General features: G+C 37.0%; 3 protein-coding genes across 3 annotated transcripts in view; 2 read left to right on the top strand and 1 right to left on the bottom strand.

Annotated features, from left to right (window-relative positions):
- Positions 1–975: 975 nt before the first annotated feature.
- On the bottom strand, positions 976–4,234 carry sod3b (superoxide dismutase 3, extracellular b; the record flags this gene model as incomplete). The annotated part of the gene is made up of 2 exons (XM_079813212.1): positions 4,139–4,234; positions 976–1,586 (listed from the first exon to the last, which is right to left on the bottom strand). The coding sequence occupies exon 2, from the start codon at positions 1,573–1,575 to the stop codon at positions 976–978; it is 600 nt and encodes a 199-aa protein (XP_079669338.1). The 5' UTR covers positions 1,576–1,586; positions 4,139–4,234.
- A 1,373-nt stretch (positions 4,235–5,607) lies between these two features.
- Positions 5,608–10,603, top strand: ing2 (inhibitor of growth family, member 2). Its single transcript, XM_079811683.1, has 2 exons — positions 5,608–5,923; positions 7,743–10,603. Exons 1-2 carry the CDS (start codon positions 5,785–5,787, stop codon positions 8,438–8,440), a joined length of 837 nt encoding a protein of 278 aa, XP_079667809.1. The 5' UTR covers positions 5,608–5,784; the 3' UTR covers positions 8,441–10,603.
- A 2,315-nt stretch (positions 10,604–12,918) lies between these two features.
- Positions 12,919–21,865, top strand: part of stox2a (storkhead box 2a) — a 67,701-nt gene continuing 58,754 nt past the window's right edge. The window contains exon 1 of the mRNA XM_079813090.1: positions 12,919–13,949. Within this exon, the coding sequence (XP_079669216.1) occupies positions 13,628–13,949 (322 nt within the window). The 5' untranslated portion in view covers positions 12,919–13,627. The remainder of the gene's footprint in view (positions 13,950–21,865) is intronic.

Genomic DNA, 21,865 nt, shown 5'->3' with positions numbered 1-21,865 from the left:
GAAACTAGGTGGCGCTGCAGCAGCGAAATTACAGGGTTCACATTACTCCATTAAACAGCTACACACCTTCTTCTTTTAATCTTTTATTATCTTGTAAACAGATTTCATTGTGATATTGATAAAGTGTGTACATTTTGTGGTTTACATGTTGAAACATTTTATAATTTATTTTTGTCCTCATTCAATTTATTTTGGACAGATTTCTGTTCTTTTATTTAGGCTCACATCATGCCCAGCTTTCAACTGTGCTTTAAATTTGTTTTATTGTTTTGTTTTTTTTCCTCCTATGACAAATCTTATCATAAGCAATATTACTTAATTAATCTGCTATAGTATACTTCTTTTAGCTTAATTTTGTATTCATAAATTTAAATTTGGAGGAAATAAGCCTGGTTTTAATGTTAAAATCAGAAGTCCAACAAAACCTAAATACAATGTTATGTTTAAACAATAAGAAAGCTGTAAAATGTGTTTCCATTTGTAAACATTTTCATATTTTATTTAACTTTTAAGTTTGTCACTGTTGTTTTGTCTTATTTTGGTTTATTCAATGTACTGTAGTTGTAATTCTTTAAAACCAATTGAAAAAAATAATGGCTTAAAGCAGGTTATTAAAAAAAATAAGATAGTGATTTGACATGCGTGTTTTGTAATTTGAATGCTGAGGGTATTTCTCATCAATACCCCTTCAGTTCAGTTTAATTCTGTGGTTTTTTTTATGTATTATTAATTATTATTAATATTCTTCTTCTTTTTATTATTATTTTGTTGTATGATGTCACTAAATAAAACATAAAAAATATACTTAACATAGATTCGTTTAAAGAATGAAGACATTTATGAAAAGCCAATTCTTTCAGTTTAATGGTTATTTAGTGTTGCACACATTTTGACCAGTTAATGCAATTCTACAATTCAAATTTTCAAAATGTATTAGATATTCTATTGATTAATACTTAAAAAATGAATTGTTTATTAAATTTGAGGGTTGCCCAGTCCAATAACACAGCATGCCAGTCGCCCTCCAGCGTTGCCATTCAGCAAGCTTGCCATGTTGCCACCTTTGCCCAAATCATCCTCTCCCTCATGAATGACAACAGACCGGCCAAGTATTGAGAGTCTCCCAAAGAGTGTTGAATTTGAGTCCTGGGATTGACGAATCTTCCCATTAACCGGCACAAAGTTCCCAAAGTCCCCTGGATGTTGTGGATGGTTCACGCTGAGGGGATTGTAATGCCCACCTGTAGATCCGCAGCCCTTGCTTAAGTCTCCGTACTCATGAATGTGCATGGCTCTGGGCTGCTGACTGTAGACAGGGAGACCATACAGCCTGAAAGTCACGCTCAGCTTTTCCTTTGGGCCAGACTGTTTGAAAAGAATGTGACCATACACACGAGGCATGCCAGGTGCTAGTCCAGTGTTAGGGAGCATTCTACATTTGGCCTGATGGGAATCACTGTACACTGCTGGGGGAGCTGGATTTGAAGCATATGCCAAACCTGAGAGTGACCCACAAACGTGCACATGGCAACTGAGCAAGAATGCTAGAAGTGGTAAAATGTAGAAAGTTTTCATTTTTCTTTTCCCTGTGGCAAAGCAAAACACCTTACTTAGAAAATCATAAAGCCAAGTCAAATGGTACCATAAGTCAATGCATTTAACATCAACACCACATTACACTCTTTGCAATGTTGAACATGGACTATGTGCTTATCATAACCATAATTATAGTCACAATCTTTTAACTTTAAGGCAAAAAACAAAACAAAAAACACTAACAGATATCACCATACTTCCCCAGTTGATTGCTTACATCAAGAATTGCACAAAAATTGTATTACAAGTTTTCTGAAATGTTATATTTAAATAGGCAAATTAGGCAGTATCTATTTAAATACACGCTCATTTGCATACATTTCCAGAACAGAAATCTGAACACTAGATTAAGCGAGGGTCAAAGTTTTTGTTACATTTTGGATTTCTCTTTTTACAATAAATCTGAAAATACTGTCAACAGCCAGGATTTTAAACAGGGTTGCCAACTCTCACGCATTTGGCGTGATACTCACGCTTTCAGGCTCTGTCTCACGCTGCCCAACTTAATCTCACGCCAAATTGCCAAACCTGCTTTTGATATTAAAGGGTTAGTTCACCCAAAAATGAAAATTCTGTCATTAATTACTTACCCTCATGTCGTTCGACACCCGTAAGACCTCCGTTGATCTTCGGAACACAAATTAAGATATTTTAGTTGAAATCTGATGGCTCTGAAAGGCCTCCATTGGCACAATGCACGGTTCACTCTCAAGACCCTTAAAAGGTACTAAAGACGTCGTTACAAAGTCCATCTCACTACAGTGCTTCTAAAATAACTTTATGAATCGGCGATTTCAAAACACGGCCTCATGAAGCTTCGAAGCGTTATGAATCAGTGAGTCGAATCATGATTCGGATCGCGTGTCAAACCGCCAAACTGCTGAAATTTGGCGATCCAAACTGCTGATTCGAATCAATGATTCAATGAACCACTGTAGTGAGATGGACTTTGTAACGACGTCTTTAGTACCTTTTAAGGGTCTTGAGAGTGAACCGTGCATTGTGCCAATGGAGGCCTTTAAGAGCCATCAGATTTCAACTAAAATATCTTCATTTGTGTTCCGAAGATGAACGGAGGTCTTACGGGTGTCGAACGACATGAGGGTAAGTAATTAATGACAGAATTTTCATTTTTGGGTGAACTAACCCTTTAAACAAAGTCTAAGCTTTAACATTTTTTTTTAAGTTTTAATGCGAAATTCAAACAATAAATAGTGCTTTGGCGCTAATATGGCATAACAGTTAAAGCCAGAGTGTTGAAACGACATGCTCTCTCATCTCCCGATGGCGCGCGCGCGGTCACATGCTTCACGGAGCTCTCAATACTTCCAGCGCTGTGTCAATACATTTGAATGGCTTGATTTGATACACAACAGCTCCACTGTACAGGTGTTTGCAGCAAGTTCTGGTAAACAGTACAGCATAGTGTGCATTGATTATTACGTCAACCATACAGGATCGTTTTATGATGGAGAGTGATGGAGATGCAACATTGTTAACATTAATGTTAATGTTTTTTATTGTATTTAGCCCTCTGGTATTCCTTACTAATTGCTCACACTCATTGATGGTCAAATGTGACCATACCTTAATTATTTTGCAATTGAATAAATGTTCTATATTTTAGTTCAATAATATTTATTGAATATTTTTAGATATTTTGGTACTAAATACTATTTGTGCAATAATTATGGTCCATTAATGACCACTTAAAATATTTTTCTTCAAATATTTTTCTTATTTATATTACAATTAGTATAGTAATTAAGGTTAAATTAGAGATTTCTTATTCAAAGAGGCAAATTAGAGTCATTTTTTGGCTCGAAAAATTATAATTTGCATTTGTAATGCCAATCAATATACATAGTAAAAGTATACAATATAAAAGTATTGCAGTTTTGCATTTTAATAAATATTTAGATATGATCAAACACTAGATTTCTTTAAATGTGAAATTTTAAAATGTTAATAACGTACATATCCTTATTTCCTTATATGTACAGTAGGCTATGAATTGATACTGAAATCGATATACCGTCGTATACCGTCAGAAAGAAAAGAAAAGAAAATCTCACTCCAACCTGATCATAAAAGTTGGCAACCCTGTTTTATATATATATAATCAGGACAAACCCCTCTGTATAAACCTTCAGAATATTGTAAAGTTTGGTGTAGGCTAAGTAAATTCTGCTGGAGATTCTGACTCAGGAGAAAAATTCATTTTGAGAAAACCCTTAAAGACATGCATTGTAATTGGGTTGTTTTTTAAAAAAAATTAAAAATTATTTCCACTAGTTTGAAACAACACTTTATGAAAAGCCAAATAACCCCAAATTTCAACATTGAACGATGCATTGAAAACAAGGTTTTGCCTGAATAGTGCCTCGCCTTACTGCTCTTAATTAATACAATGTTAAAATATCCGAAACAATACGTCTCGTCGTTGCTAATCGCCTAAAACAAAATATATATTTAGGTTACATTTTAGGCTGATGTAGCCACTGCAGTCACTTCGCATTTGGTTAGATTCTAACCTACTTACCTCTCGTGTGATGATAACGCACTTTTTAAATAACAAATGTTACTCGGTTGGTGTTCCTTCGCGTGAAATAATGTAAGGTTGTTGCTTTACACTTGCATAACTCAGGGGCGTAAACATCTCATATTTAGTAAATTATAGGTTAATGCTTGCAGTCGGTACGGATCAAATTTCATGTCTGCCCACAGTGCGGCACAGAAATTGTATGAAACATTTAGAAGACCACAAATAATATGAGATAGGCCTATGGTATGTTGTTTGTCCTCCATCAATGTTTTAGTAGTGAAGATGTAGCTTAAAAAATATGGTAAACGTGACTTGTTAAAATGAAAGTATTATATATGTTTAGCATTTAAGATATTAAAAAAAAGAGAAGCTCACATGACGTTTCGTCGTGACGTGTGTGGTCATTTACATAACGTCTTCAGTCCTCACTTCAGGATCAGTTAATTCAATATATCGCAATATACGTGCTTCAGAATATATTGTACGTGTTTGTAGTGATATATCACAGTCTTCGGCAAAATAATCCGTAAAACAATAAAACCACAGTGTTACCGTCATACAAACGCATTGCTGGTTCCCGCTCTATATATTCGATGTGCTAGAGCAGCTTGTAATACGCATGCCTGAAAACTTGTATCCTAAGCTACGTACGGGGAACCTGGTTTCGCCTTCTCTGCTTAGGGGAAAGTCCCCGGACACTGGGCAGAGATGTCCTGCATACAGCGCAGAGCGGCGGGTTGCGCAGCCAATCAAAGCTAAGAAGTCTTGAGTGACAGAGCATTGAGCTAGCAATCCTCGTTTGTCAATGATATAGTAACGCAAGTGTAGTACATTCGTACATCTACAGAACGGGGCTCATTCTCAGCACGCGCATTGTTTTACAATATCAAAATCTTGAAATGTGGGGGATTAATATGACGGATGAACTGAGTTGTTTATATATTGACGGACATTGGTTTCAATTATATTAAATGATATATGTGTCCACTACAGCTGATTTTCTGGGGAATAGTTAAGCTATGCCTGTGTTTATATTGTGTTTTTATAATGTTATGTGTGTCAGAACTCAGGGTTTACCAAAAACAAATCTTAAGTCCAACTACTAGTCTCCGCAATTTGAATTTCGGGGAATTTTTTTCTCTACCAATGGCATTTTCCGCCCCTAGCCCAAATGAATGTATGACTCTACTACAACCGATGGTTTTCTGTCATTATATCATCTCATTATCAACAATACTATTGATAATAATACTACCCCGGGGTTGCCGTAGCTCAACGCTGTGCTCGTATGAATCCATCTCGCTTTAATGAATCGAACCTCCTGAACTCTAGTCTGGACGCGCCCAGCTGATCCTGCGATCCGCCCACATCTCAGCAACGCCGCCTCTCATTGGCCAAACCGTCTGAAAATGCAAACCGCGGCATTTTATGGGTTGATCCTACGCATGCGCACATCTGATAGTTTTGTTTGAAGGAGTTCTCGTAGCCAGAGAAGACTGGACAGAATTTGTCCGGAAAGAGTAGCTCTCTACAAGGTTGCCAAGTGATACATTTTTAAAGGAACCTATGTGTGAAAAGCACCTATTTTTAAGCCGCGGTTCTTCTCGAAAAGGCGCATAGCTGCTTGATGCATTACTATCATCATGTTAGGGCATTATCCAAACGTGGAAAAATCGCAGCTTGTCAACTACGTGGAGGATTATTTGGAATGTGTCGAATCGCTGCCTTTGGATATACAGAGGAATGTTTCATTGTTACGAGAGATCGACACCAAGTATCAAGGTAAGCGAGACGTTTGTGAAAGGTGCCAGCACGATATGATGCATGTTTACGCTCATTTACATCGTGTGCACTTCACCCTGTGTAGACCGGCTTCGTTTAATTTCTTCACAGCAGCATAAAACAGATTTTATTAAACATTTAATCGGCGCTTCCACTGCTGTCCGTGCCCGGTGTGTTTAGTTGTATTTTGTCTGTATCATATTCAACTATGTTTGTTCCAGCAACACTATCCTGCCACCAGTGATCAGCCATTTTGACTAGTGCATACTCTGTACTGTTGTTTGGCTGCTCCTTCTTAACGCATCGCTTTAGTTGCCATAGTATCGACGTAATGGTGCTTTCAGCGGCGTGTGTTTTGTTCGCATGTAGCCGAAACATCTACAGCTCGATGCCGACGCCTTGTAAAGCCTTCGAGTTTTTACTTTACTGTCTGCAGATGATGGTTATACCGAGAAAAATTAGGTATATGCAACGGGAAACGATTCATTCAAGTTGCAAAGCACCGTTTAGTTCCTCATATTGTGATAATACCGTGGTGCATGTATGCTCGGGCAGGTAGGCTGGCTGGTTGTATGTTTTGTTCCACAGCGGCAGATGAAGCACTAGACTAGAGCAATCCTGGCATGCATTGCGAATGCCAAACAATCGTCTGTATAATGTTAAAGCCAATTTCTGCCACATAATTTTAGAACAATCAGGCTTTTGTTAATCATAATTATGACAAAAATATTCGACATTTTCGACATACTTTGACTTAAGAAGTCATACAAGTCTTAAGTGATGACAAACTGTCTTGGTCATAAATTCGATATTTTTAATAGTATGTCATAATTATTTCGTTTTTCAAAATAATATTTTTTATTTAATTATTTTGTCATAATTCTGACTTTTTAATCTCATAATTATACTTAGTATGTCATTGACTTAATGTCTTCCTTTCGATGTTTTATGTCAGTGGTTCTCAACTGGTTTGAACATGGGATCGAATTTGACCTAACTCATGTGACACACAAAGTACTGTCCCACTTTACTTAACAAACACATACATTGTAAGAATTTGACTAATACTGATGAATAAACAGGCTATTAAATAGCAGTCCAAACTAGTTGTTTGTTAATTCAATAAAGTTAGTAAGTTGAGCCACCACAGTCATTAAAAAATACACAATACTAACATGACCTGTTCATGAAACATATGGAAACTGCTGCTGATGAATAGAATGAATGATCATACCTGCATGCAAATCCTTTCTAGATAAAGTACAAGCTATGTCATTTATTGGTACTTTTTGGTAATTTTATGACTTACTAATTGACAACCTAACTATGTTGCATGCACATACTTTCTTTTGAGTTGTATTTATAATGAAGTGATATACAGGAAAGTGAGATACTTTTAATTTCATAAGTTATGAAAATAATGCCAGAATATATTGAAACTGAAATATAGCATGACAACATCAGGACAGTGCGTTTTTCTCAGGCACTCTTTACTTGAACTGCATCTGACAGAAGTATTAATAGCTTTCATGCATGCCTTTCAAAATAAAAGTCTTGCATCATAAAAACATTTGAATTGCGTTTGTTGATGTTTCTTTGACTGCACACTCTGTGAGCCACTTAGAAATGGTCTTGCGACTTACGACCAATTAGTTAAAAAATAGTTTTATGTCATATTTGCCAAAACATGAATTTTTTGCTTATGTGATGGAAATGGGCTTAGCAATAGTAGTATGATAAAGTATGGCTTTGTAAAATGTATGCGGTGTGCATAAGCCACCTTGCTTAATCTTTCTCTTCTTTTTCCTGTGCCACTCAGAGGTCCTCAAGGAGGTGGATGAGATCTATGAAAAGTACAAAAAGGAGACTGACAGCGGGCAGCGCAAGCGGCTGCAGATTCAGTTACAGCGGGCGCTCATCAGCAGTCAGGAGTTGGGAGATGAGAAAATCCACGTGGTCACACAGATGATGGAGGTGGTGGAAAACCGCTCGCGTCAGATCGAGGCCCACTCGCCCTGCTTCTTGGAGCCGGGAGAAACAGAGCGACCAGCGGAGAAGGTGAGGCACGACCCTGCAAGCACCTCGGCAAATGTTATGCCCGAGCGCTCTTCGACGCGGCGACCCAGACGTCAGCGCAACAGTGAGAGCCGTGACACTTGTGCCAATGGTGCCCTTGAGGACCTAGGAGAAGAGCCTCCGCAGCAGCCCCGTGAGAAAAAGTCCAAGTCGGCCAAGAAGAAGAAGCGCTCCAAGGCCAAGCAAGAACGAGAAGCATCGCCGGTGGAGTTCACCATCGATCCCAACGAGCCCACCTACTGCCTCTGTGAACAGGTGTCCTATGGGGAGATGATTGGCTGCGACAATGAGCAATGTCCTATTGAGTGGTTCCATTTTTCCTGTGTTGGACTCACCTACAAGCCCAAGGGTAAATGGTATTGCCCCAAATGCAGGGGTGACAGTGAAAAGACTATGGAAAAAAGTGCAGATAGGGCCAAGAAGGATAGGCGGTCCAGGTAGTGCCTTACAGAAGATTGTCTAAGTGAAAATATGCCTGTGTGGGGATTGGCGATTTTTGTGTTTAACTTATGTTAAAAGGTTCTCCTCATGCACTTAGCTGAAAAGTTTCCAAGCAGGTGCTGCTGTTGCTTTTACATTAGGTTGGAAAATGACCAACAGATGTAATTAACCATGGAAACACTGATGTTTAAGATACTGCCACTAATGTCCCTAAGACAATGAAGAGTTCTTTTCTAAGCCTTTTTTCCTCTTAATTGTTTATTTCAGAAAGCCTCAAGAGTTTATATATGTTGGAGCTCACCCGGTCCAGGGTAATACTTGTTGTTTAAAAAGAGGAGTGTGATCAATGCACAGGGTTTGATGGACATTGTCAACACCTTTCTTTTGCATTTCTTGTTCTTTTGTTCCACATTTTAGAAAATATATATGAAAACACACCTCTGAAATGTCTTCCAGTGAGAGAACAAATTCATTTTCTTTGTTACTGTTTTTGGAGTGATGTTTTTGTTAAAAAATCTCTTCTTTTTTAAAAAAAAGTTTCATCTATTTAAATAAATCAGTGCTTGTTATGTCTCTAATCTGCTTGTTTTTGGCACAGAATTCAGATATAGACAATATTGCCTGCATATCAAGAATTCGCTCGAGAGAGAAACCACACTATCAGGCAGAAGCTTGGGCACTCTTTGGAAATTTGTTTCTCCTTTAGAAATCTTTTGATATAAAGGCTATTTCTTAAAAAAATAAATCATGCATATGTATGAATTTCTATTACGAAACCAACATTTTTATAACTTCACTATCATCACAGCAGCTGGAATCCAGACAGAGTGACTAATTTAAAGAATAATTTAGCATTTCATTTGTGTTATTTCATTATTTTGTTTTACTATTATTCTAAAATGTGGAAAATAGTATGAATAAAGAGTGAGTAGGCGTGTCAAAGTTTTTGACTGGTATATAAGAGCAGTGTTGGGTGTAACTTATTACCAAGTAATTTATTACTGTAATTTAACTACTTTTCCCTTGAAAAAGTAAAGTAAGGGAGTATACTAATTGTTTTGGGTTAGTTCACCCAAAAATGAAAATTCTGTCATTAATTACTTCCCCTCATGTCGTTCGACACCTGTAAGACCTCCGTTCATCTTCGGAACACAAATGAAGATATTTTAGTGGAAATCCGGTGGCTCAGAAAGGCCTCCATTGGCACAATGCACTCTCAAGACCCATAAAAGGTACTAAAGACGTCGTTACAAAGTCCATCTCACTACAGTGGTTCTACAATAACTTTATAAAGCGACGAGAATAGTTTTTGTGCGCAAAAAAACCTAAATAACGACTTAGTGATGACCGATTTCAAAACAATGCATCATGAAGCTTCGAAGCGTTATGAATCAGTGAGTCGATTCAGCGGTTTGAATCGATAAAGTCACGTGATTTCAGCGGTGTGACACGCGATCCGAATCATGATTCGGTTTGCTGATTCATAACGCTTCGAAGCTTCATGATGCATTGTTTTGAATTCGGTCATCACTATGTAATTTGCGCACAAAAACTATTCTCGTTACTTTATAAAGTAATGGTAGAACCACTATAGTGAGATGGACTTTGTAACGACGTCTTTAGTACCTTTTAAGGGTCTTGGCAGTGTAACGTGCATTGTGCTAATGGAGGCCTTTCTGAGCCATTGGATTTCAACTAAAATATCTTCATTTGTGTCCCGAAGATGAACGGAGGTCTTACGGGTCTCGAACAACATGAGGGTAAGTAATTAATGACAGAATTTTCATTTTTGGTTGAACTAACCCTTTAATTTTTCTGTAATTTAATTAGTTACTTAATTGCATAATTGCAATTGTTTAGTATATTTTATAGCCTATACTTTTCCTCTTTTTGAAAGTCGGGAAAACTATTGTGGAGTTTTTATTTTGCTATTTGAGCAAATGGGAAGAAAAATATATACATTTCATGTATTCCCTCATTCAATTGAAACCCGGAAATGTGAAAAGGGTCAATAGTGGATTTAACATCAACATTTAATGTCTAATGTTAAAATGTATGTTTTTAATGTAACCATCTCCATTTAAATACTTTGGTCAGATGAAGAATAATTTATGCAATTTTATATTATTTATTTGAAAATTAAAAGAGCAGTTTTTCGATGTCTATCCTTGTAGGCTACTGTTCAACCTGTTGAGGTTGATTTAGAAAATTAGTATTAAGTAATGCAATACTTTTAGTACAGTAATCTAATTACTCTGTTGAAGATGTGATTAGCTAGTAATGAATTACTTTTTTAGAGTTACTTACCCGACACTGCATAAGAGACAATATTATGCTTATGCTAATTTGGTTCTCATTTCTTGTGTTCTTTATCTTTCAATTTAGATGTGAAAGTCCAATTAAATAATAATAAAAAAAGGTGCTGTTGGTAAAGAAAATATTAATGAAAAGTCCTTGCAACTACTACGTTTTTGCTGTGCTGATGAGGTAAGTTCTTTTTTTGGAGGTTTATGATGTTGGTAGAAATGTATCCATTTTAATGATTGGGACCTGATTTAGTCTGAACATTGTTAAGAAAATTGGCTAAACAAAATAGAATAGAAGCAGCAGACAGACATAAAAACCATTCAGAATTTTAATAGAAGCATTTCACATTCTTGTATTATGAAACTCCCCCCAAAATACATTGTAGCAAATCCTAGACAACATCAAATCATGTAATTTTGTAGAGTATAAATAAAAGTCCTGCCAGCAGATGTCACCATAAAGGCATCATTGGTTCTCGACTGGTTTTGTTTCAGAACCCGTTTTTTAAGTTTAATACAACAAACATGCTTTTAATTTTTTTTTTTTTTTTTTTTTTTTACATTTTGTTAGAAGATATTCAAATTGTGGTTTTAAAGTGCAACCTGTATTTATAATTCAACAAAGCATTGTGCTGTTTGGTCACCAGCTCATTCAAGCATTACAAATGGTGATCATTAGTTGTGAAAGTATATTTGTTCTGGGTTACACAGTAATCAGGATTACTCTGTAACCCAGGATTTTGTGAAGTTAGCTTTTCAAATTATCTATGAATTCAGCTGTCAGTTAATAAGTAATCCTGATTACTAAAGTATCTAACCTTCTAATGTGAAATGCAACACATCATTTGTTTCAATACTGAAGTTACCTGGGCCTGGGAGTGTGTAAAGAAATGCCTTTTTATCCAAACAATTGCAACCCTGGGTCAGGATTTGTAAAAGATTCAGTCTCGTTCTTTCTAGTGATACTCAAATAACTAAACAAGAAGAAACACCCTGGGAACTTGGGAACCGAAAGCTGACACCAATGCTTGGGTGCCCTTGCTCTCTGTACAAGATATTTGATCAAGGCCTTAGAGAAAAGAAACTCACACAAATTTAAACAAGGCCAAATTCTTTTGAGATAACAGTCCACAAACTCACACTGCCTACCAATAAATAAATACAAATGAATAAAATAATGTAATAAATAAGATTGAATAAAAATAAAACTATGACAATCAATTTGGAAAATTGATGTAGAAGAAATACAACACTTCCAAAGTTTTTTAGTTTTTCAATTATCAATAAAGTTAAAAATGCAATTACATTCCAGCTATAAAAAGGAATTAATTAGAAAGACAGGGTTAGCTAATATCCGAAAAAGTGAGGTATCATCACCTCATTTTTGGGGGGAAAAAATTAAACATGCCTTTATTTTTAATCATAAACATAGACAAATTAAAGTTTTCATATCAAACCTTTCAAAGTCATAGATGTCAAGCTCAATGACCTAAATCCTATACAGAGAGTTTTTACAATACTTGGCTAAGTAACTAACAAAATGTCTGGACAAATAGGCCCATTTAGCCTAATATGAACTTATGAACACTTTTTAATATTATTTGATAAACATTTCTGGAAAAACATTTGAAAAAGAAGTGCATATTTCTCATGACTTGTCTGTTTGCTATTACAAGTGTAGTGCTGTATGATTAATAACATAATGGGGTGCAGCCTAAGAGGAAAAAACAAAAACACCATAGTCCAATATTACATTTTTTTTTATATTTTTTTGTTTTGGACCCAGAGTATTGTGTAATATATAGTAAAAAAAAAAAAAGATTGGCCTTTTTAATCAGCCAATATAAATATAATCAGTTGAAATGTAACATGCCTTGGACAATTCAGAAAGGAACCGAATACAAGAAACGAGCCGATTAAATGAAGAAAGAAAAGGAAAACAAACACAGCCTATCCTCTCATGGGACTCTTCCAATTCCACACCATCATTTTTCTTTCTTGTAAAGTGTTAAAGTTCATTGAGCTAATCCGTGACCGCCAGCTCTCGCTCAGCTTTTCCCCATGTTCACCTGTTGCGAGGCTCGTGCACTATACTCGCGATGTTTTGAAGGCCGCCTGTAGGTGGAGTCAGGAAAACATCTGGTGATCCGCGCGCTCTCTGTCGACACGTCCAATCTAATCCGCCGCACCGGACACCAAGCGCAAGGCGTCAGGGACAAGAGCCCGACGCCTCCGAGACGAGTTAACGGCTGGGAGTGAGACACCAGAAAGCCTACGGTCTATAAGAACGCCCCACATAGTGTGTAGACCGACTGGGAGGCAACCTCGGAGTTCACCAAATGAAGACATGAATACGAAGGGATGAAGCCATCTCCTGCGCTTTTTGGCCAGCAAACATCACCGATGAATGCAGTGATCGATCAACTCACCGCTCAAGAGGCCTCGATGGTGGAGGAATCGGTCTCGTTTGCTCTCGGCGGCAGTATGCGCAGAATGTCGCGGGAGAGGTGTGGGAAGAGGCAGGTTGAGATCTATTAGTACAGCCGAGTCCCATTGATCATTCAGCTCAGCTGCTTTGCCCATCAGTGCAGTGCCTGGTTAATATTGCCCAACAGACCGCTGGCATCGGGCTATGGGCGCACCGCACGGAACGCGTTTGTTTGATGAATAAATGACATTGGCGTCTCTTTCGCGTATCATGCTGGTGGACCCTCCGCCGCCACGCGCAGTGCTTCGGCTCCTGGAAATAAACTGAAATACGGTGCAATGTGTTCGTTTTGGAAATTCAATAAGGTGCGCAATAAAACACCGTGTGAGTGCCGCGGAGCTTCGGACAGGGTCGCAATCCACGCCGTGGCCTGTGTGTGAAACGCGCCGGAGAATGGAGAAGTTCCTGCAGATAGCGCCCCATTCCCTGGCCATAGTGCTGTCACGGGTCAGCACGGAAGAAGCAGCCGCGGCCACGGAGAAGCTTCAGCACCATCACACCGGCTATGAGATATTCGCCGACTTCAAAGCGGAGAACATGCAGCACTTCTGGAATAAGAAAGTCACGGACGCCATATCGGAGACCTTCTTCTTGGGTTGGATAGATGAACATGTTCTGCTCATTCAAGGCAAGGAGGATCATTTGGAGGTCCTGAGGGAAGGATGGACACGGAGGGCCCTGAAACCACCGCGGGGCTTCGAGATCAAGTGCATAGGTAAGCCTGACCAAATGGGACCACACGGGGACCCTTGCTGAACAGCCAAGTTGTTTTTTGAGGAATAATCTGGGCGAACGTAGTAGCCTACCAGTGTTCTTATGTGTGGATGCAGAGGTCTGAGAAATATGCAAACCTTCTCCATATTTAACATGCCAGTAAAAGGTGCACTTGCAGATTCAAATCGCAATGGGTATAGAGACTCCCCACTATGCAAAACTTGTGAGGGTTATTTATCTGCTTGAATAAATCATTTACTTTGTAAACATGCAATTTTAAGAGGTATGTAAAAATGCTATACGGTAAAAGTTAAGTTTTAAAAGACAGTCAAGTGCATTTGACTGTAAAAGTGTTTTAGAAGTTTAAAAAAAGTATGACACACCATATCATTTTTGAAGAGAATTTATATTCAATAAGGCTTATTTTATATTTATATTTACTCATTTATACTTTTATGTTGAGATAAATGTTTTAATAAGAAAAAAGTAATAAATACTTTATTGTTGAAGGGCAGAAATCCTTGAGCGAACCATCACATTTTTTAAATTCTTTATTAAATGTACATTAGAGGGTTTTATGTTGCATTTTGTTATTTAGTTATGTTCATATATTATTTTAGGGGCCTGCTTTGTGTATTATTGTCTACAGTTGTTAATGAGGCCTCAACTTGAAATATGTAGCAGTATGTTTTGTGTGGGAAAAATTGACAGCTGCCAGTTGCATACACAGATTTATACCCTTTAATCATTGTCATGTCTGAAAAAAAAAACACTCCTTTTTTAAATATGGCAACTTTGGACAAATGAATTTGACAACTGATTTTGAATTTACAGAGAGATTTATTGTAAAACTAGTCTTTATAAAGTCTTTAAATCTGCTTTGAATGAAGCCAATAACCTAATATGCATTAAATATAATAATGCTTCCCCAGTATCATCCAAAAAGACAATTAATGAGGATTTTTTTGTTGCATAAACAACATGAACAAGGCCACTGTTGCTACTTTTAAACCACTCATTCTGAAGGGTTTACCCATTCACTCTCATAAATCGTGACATCTTAAAGGAGAAACAGGTTATTGTCCATCATTCAGAGATGAAATATGAAAAGTTTTGCTTTATCTCTGTGGAATGTTCTCATCCTCCAACAAGTGCCCTAAATTTCTTGGCAAAACAAATTAATTTACTCAACTGTAACTTAGGTTTTATGATGATAAATATATTTTTATCATCAAATATCATGTTTGCATGCGTTCACGCCATGTCGTAATTACAGTGAATTAAGCTCAGTCTACTTTTGAATTGCTCTCGCAGTACTTCGATGTCACCGTTCGGTCTGCACAGCGGCGCTTCAAGTCGAACACACCTTAAATCGGCAGTGGTCAGGTGGTACAGTAGCCTAGCCACGTGGCACAAGTCGTAGCTCTCAGAAAATTATGAGTTTACAAATTGTAATTACAAGTTCTACAAGCACGTGAAGGCTTTTTCAGTTCAGAATCATTACAATTATAACATGGAGTGAACGTCTATTCCACCTGTAGTTTTCTTGACTCTTTGTACGTCTCCCAGGCTGTGTAAACTAAATAAATTTTCAAGGGTGAGACTGTGAAGAAAGGAGCTCCAGTCACACATAATGCAAACATAAAACCACCATATTACTGCACTCGGCTCAAAGGGGAATTCTTCTCATTCCACCACCTGGCACTGAATGATTTGTTTTGGAATGTGGTGATATGTTTCGTATTTGCAGATTTGAGTTTAGGCTTTTTGCTTTGAATGGGCTGATCTACATTCCAACTGATAAAATGATTGATTCATCATTGTGAATGTTTATAACGATCTGGACTGTGTATTTAGTGCAAAAGAAGCATTCACTTATTTTGTTGTCTGATTTTATTAACTGAAAAGTCCTTTAATTCATCCATTTATTTATTAGATTTTTAAAAATCCAGATAAAACATTATTGTGCTGTTATTACACTTTTAAAATGAAAGGTTATTTATTGGCAAGAATAACCTTTTATTCATTGAACCCTTTAAAGTTTATTTACTGTGGAAAAAAGGTAGCACCCTAGCGGCAGAACATTTATTTTGCCGCAAGTGTAGTCTAGCAACTCTCGGTAGACATGAGAGCTGGAAAAACCAAACTCTGGTCAGGCCAATCACAGCGTGTGTAGAGTCGGTGGGCGGGCTTAACATAATGACGGCACGTCATGGAGTTGCAGAGGTTCTGCATGCTACTCGTAAACATAGAAGCTGACAAACAGCGGTCTTTTGAATCGGCTTTGATTCAGATAAAAAATTATTGTGCTGTTATTACACTTTTAAAATGAAAGGTTCTTTATTGGCAAGAAGAACCTTTCATTCATTGAACCCTTTAAAGTTTATTTACTGCGGAAAAAAGGGTCTTCAGATTATTAAAAACAAATTGTTCTTTTAAGAACTCTTCACTTGAAGGTTCTTTGAAGAACCAAACATAGTCTAGATGATAACTCCTCCTAGAACCTTTATTTTTAAGAATGTAGCTAATAATTTGATCACAGATTGGTTGCTTTTGTGAAGATATCGTCTTTTGCATCTTTTGCAACAATTGTAAGCAAGTTATACACTCTAAAAAAAAAGGCTCGTAATCATAGGGGAACCTTTTTTAGTGCTATATAGCACCAATTTTGGTGCTTCAGTGGTTCTTCAGCGGTTCTTCAGAGGTGCTATATAGCACCTTAGTCAAAGAACCGGTGAAGAACCTCTGAAGAACCGCTGAAGAACCTCTGAAGAACCGCTGAAGAACCACTGAAGCACCAAAATTGGTGCTATATAGCACTAAAAAAGGTTCCCCTATGATTACGAGCCAAGAACCATTTTTGGTGCCATATAGAACCTTTTTTTTTTTAGAGTGTAGTCACGTGAAAGGCCCTTATATTAATATTCATGATTGACAGCCAAATACAAATGATTAAAATGATTCTGTGGTAAGTAAATACACTCTAAAAAAAAAGGCTCGTAATCATAGGGGAACCTTTTTTAATGCTATATAGCACCAATTTTGTGCTTCAGTGGTTCTTCAGCGGTTCTTCAGAGGTGCTATATAGCACCTTAGTCAAAGAACCGGTGAAGAACCTCTGAAGAACCGCTGAAGAACCTCTGAAGAACCGCTGAAGAACCACTGAAGCACCAAAATTGGTGCTATATAGCATTAAAAAAGGTTCCCCTATGATTACGAGCCAAGAACCATTTTTGGTGCAATATAGAACCTTTTTTTTTTTAGAGTGTACTACAGAAAAAACAAATGTAATTTCTACATGAAATAGTTAGTTCAGGCAAGAATTAAAAAAGTAAATTCTATATTACTCAATTCAAGCTTGTAGAAATTAAAAGGTAAACATTATAACTTATATAAAATGAGTTATTAAATTATATATATATATATATATAATTTTATATAAGTTATAAGGTTTACGCTTTAATTTCTAAAAGTTAACTTTTCTGATACTGGTGTTCCCATCATACACTGGGGCTTGAATAATTAATAAGGTTGATTTTTTGCTGTAATTAATAAGGTCACTGTTTTCCAGCTTTTCCAGTTTTATCATTGCTTTTGTTGTTAGGTTAGTAACTTGCCATTTTATGACATTTGGAGTTAATCTTCTACTCAAAATGACACATTCATAGTCAAAAACGATCAATCGAAGGTTACCGTCACTGTGTATTGGTAGCCTATTGTGTTCGGGTGAGTTCACTATTATGCTGATAAGCTGTCTACACAATATCTGCTGTATTGTTTAGTTAGATTTCTAGTTTCTAAGTAAAGCAGACACGTTAAAAGTGTGGGTTAATTCAGTGTTATACTGTATGAGGAAAAAGTATTGCAAAGGAAACTTCAACTATGTACAATAATTCAACATTTTACTGGCCAAGATAAAATTGTTTATTTCTTTGTTAGTTTTACTTAACTTATTTAAGTAGAGTTTACTGAATTCCATATGCAAAATTTACTTGTAGTTACAAAAGTAACTTGCAAACATTTTGTTTCTCAAGTTTATTTAGCATTCTTTAATTAATGTTCCTTAATAATTAGTTATGACAGTCAGGCATGCAAAAATGCACATAAACATGAGGTCTTATGTACCCATATTATAAGATTGTATATTATGTACACATTAACACGTTTGTATTTGCTCAATTATGGTTCTGGACCAGTAAGTTCTTAGATTAAGAATTTTTTTTTTTACACCGCAGCTTTATACAAACCAACCCCCTTTACAACCCCTATATACTGTCGTCCTTGCTGGCATAAAAACATTAAGATTCTGCACCTCAGTAAATTAATTGTTGACAGGGTTCTAGATATTCTCTTATTGAGTTGATTTTCTTCCTCCTATATGCAGTGAAACAGACCCAAAAAAGTAAAGACTCAAAAGTTAGAATGTATTTTTTTATGTATAACCCAGACATCACCCCTGCCAACAAACACTTCCATCTAGACAGTTATAAAAGTTTCCATTAGTGCTAAAAATGTCTTAACATAGCACAGGTCCCCTCAGGTGTGTGATTATCATAAGCATGACAAACAAGTAGTGTCATGTAGAGTTCATACTTGTTTGCTTGAGTGGTGGGGAGGTTGTTTGTGCTCAGTGATGCATCTGATATTAACTCAACTTAAGGAATCTTGTTTCAAATATTTGAACGCTGTCTTGTAAAACTTGGTTGCAGACATGAAGTTTGACTCAAGCTTACATCAAAGCTTTCGCCCGGGTGTTTTTACCTTCAAAGATGGAACTTATTTATATGTATTTTGTCAAAATGCTGCATAAGAGAAAGATACAAGCGATATAGTAAAGGAAAGGTTAATAGCAGAAGCGATAATACTGTTTTTTAATGGTGTTATTCTTCTTTGTCTTAAAAATAGCAATAAACAGACAAATCTATTTTATCTTGAGAGTGAGTGAAGAGTATTTTAACTTGAGAATGTAGCTGTGGAGACATCCATTCTTCCAACATTAGAACAGTTTCTACAAAGTGTGAAAAACATAACCTGCAATTATTTCTTCTAATTGATTAGGAATTTGAGATGTGTAACTCAAAGCCCCATATTTTCTTCTGGATGTCAGGATGAATTGGGTTGAAGATTTATACTCTGGGTAAATTAGGATGGCTACCTCTGATGTCTTTGTATTACTTGGAGGTCGCCCAAAGACCGTGACGTTTTAGATTTCACAAGACACTAACCCCTTAGAGCCTTTTTGCTAACCACACTCTTAAGGAGATTCCTCAAGGCGTCTGCAGAATAGCAATCATTTGTTGAAAAGTGAGAATACATCTTTAAAGATTTTAGCATCTGGACAGTACTCTGTTAATGGAATGTGGATGACTGTCCATAGACTGTCCATTTCCACAGGGCGGAACATACAAGGACCGCGATACAGTGTCCCTGAAGGTCGTGCATACACATGGATTGTGGTGGCAGGTCTGCTTTGGGTGCAGATGGGAAGGAAGGCTGGGGGACAGGAAAGGGAACTCTGTGGCAAGCCCTAGAAGCCTTGTCTTCAATAGGAGGAAAGGGAGGAGTGCAGAAGAGAATGAAGGGAAATAGCCAATGGATCAGCAAATCGGCATAATGTAGGGATGTGTGGACAGCCTGGCTTTTCAACTTTTCAGACAAAAGTTTCTCTTCTTTTTCTTTAGGCAGTTAGTCCAAGAACGTCATGGTTGCATTTTTTGTTGGACCCGTTTCATATATCATGAAGAATAACATTTTACTTTATTTTTTGAGTTAAAGAAGTTAATTGCAATGAAAACTAAATGTGCTTTGCATACTTATTTACTTACGTTTGCATAGACACTAAAAACTTACAATATTGATGTGTTGACACAGCATCTAAAACAGAAGTAATATACGTATAAAAAACCAAATAACCTTAGAAATGTTTACAAATCCTTATTTAATCTATGAATATTGAATTCATGGAATTTATCGGTTGATTCTATTGTATTTATGATCAATGTAATTATAAATCTTTAGAATCCATATTATAATGCTGGAACAGATCCATTTCAAGATATTTATTTAATCTTCATTTCCATCCTCAGTAGCAACTGCAACTGTTCAATTCCATACCCATTAAAAAACCACCTCAAGAAGCGTTATGACAAAGGTTTACATTAGTTTTTTCAAAAAGACTTTTTGATTACATTTGTCTGTCCGTTACAATTCTTTATATTTTCTTAATATATTTATGATATAAAGGATTAGTAAATATTTTAAATTGATCTAAATACTGCTGCTTACATTTACATATTGTACGTTTCAGCATCTAAGCAAATGTACAAAAAAAGTCTTGTTACCTACAATTACCTGTCTCAACAGGGAGACCAATCTGTAGGTGTAAGCGGGATAAACAGCAATAGGAGTTAAACGCAGTTAAATGTTCCTGGCGGTGTATAGTAGAGGTCTTCTCGGGTCCTAATATCTGTACCCGACCTGAATCGACCAAATATGAGGGCTTAAATACACAAGAATTAATAACTAAACAAGACACACCTGTGAAAAATCAAGACAAAGAACCAATGACAGAACTGAACTGAGAACCCACATGACTAAATCAACCAATGACAACAGGCTTGTTCGACTTCATACAGCGATGGGCAGACCGATCGGCGGCTGACTTGAAGCAGCCAAGCTGGTGCATTTAGCGCAGCTTCAATAGAGTGCCGAAGTAATGACGTCACTTTGTAGGCCAAAACGCGGAAGTGAGTAAGCATTTTAGCCCTATGGGTTCCCTCGCCCTAAAGTCTATGGGTTTTTTGAATGGGTTTTTGCTAAATCGCCTGAAATAAGGTCTGTGGTTAACAAAGCCTCTATATATTTTCACGTTTTAATCTATGACATAAAACACACTAGTTATAACCTGCTTGTGATTTTTTAAGACTTTATTGTATCTTAAAAACGGTGGTTGCTAACAAGTTGCTAAAAGGGACTACATCCTTTGGCGGGGACTTTAGACGTCATCGTGACAAACAGGCAATCTCTCACTAGCCCGCGTTTCAGCCTTATGAAGAACTTATGTGGCATGAATAAATCGCACTATTCGCGCAAAGTTGGATGCTTGAACATTTGGAGTTTACTCTCTTCACATGTTTGTCTCGTTGAGAAATGGCTGACATGGGCTGTGTTTACACGTCTTTTTGTGTTAAAATCTACTGTTAATGTGTGACAACTTAGTTTTAAGACTTTTTCAGTCGATAATGTAGTTGTTTAAAGCTCAAATCTGTGGTTTATTTATAAGAAGAGTGCCTATTTAAACATTTTATCTGGTGTTATCGGAGTTGTGAGCTCCAGTGAGTCAGCGGCGGTCAGCGCTTGTTTAGCCGGCGAGAGTTGACTTTCCTCGGCATTGAACATAACAAAATAAGAACATGAAACATTTACTCACCCTCAAGACATCCTAGCTGTATATGACATTCTTCTTTCAGACGAATACAATCAGAGTTATATGAATAAATGTCCTTGCTCTTTCAAGCACTATAATGGCAGCCCCAAAAAGTGCATCCATCTATTATAAAAGTAATCTATATGGCTCCGGGGGGTTAATAAAGGCCTTCTGAAGCGAAGCGATGGGTTTGTGTAAGAAAAATATTCATATTGGCTTTTATTATGCCACAGTCGCTGGCGCCATTTCCGCTATTTTTCGGTATGAGGTAACGCAACTCTGTTTATCATATTAGATACATTTGAGTGTGTTGAAAATTATGTTATGTCGTTACTCTGTGTGTTCGCTCGGCGGCTGCTATGACACTTGTTTGTTGCACACTGCACAGTAAGAGTAAAGCGTTTCTGCAAAATAAAACGGAAACTGAGGGTAACGCAGATATGACGCAATTGACAGGCGACTCCCTCACACGTCCAGGTTCCTTGGTTAAA

The sequence above is a fragment of the Gobio gobio genome, assembly GCF_949357685.1.
Source record: "Gobio gobio genome assembly, chromosome: 3".
NCBI classification, from domain to species: domain Eukaryota; kingdom Metazoa; phylum Chordata; class Actinopteri; order Cypriniformes; family Gobionidae; genus Gobio; species Gobio gobio.
Note: the sequence above shows the minus strand (reverse complement) of the source record. Positions and strands in the feature narration are given on the sequence as shown.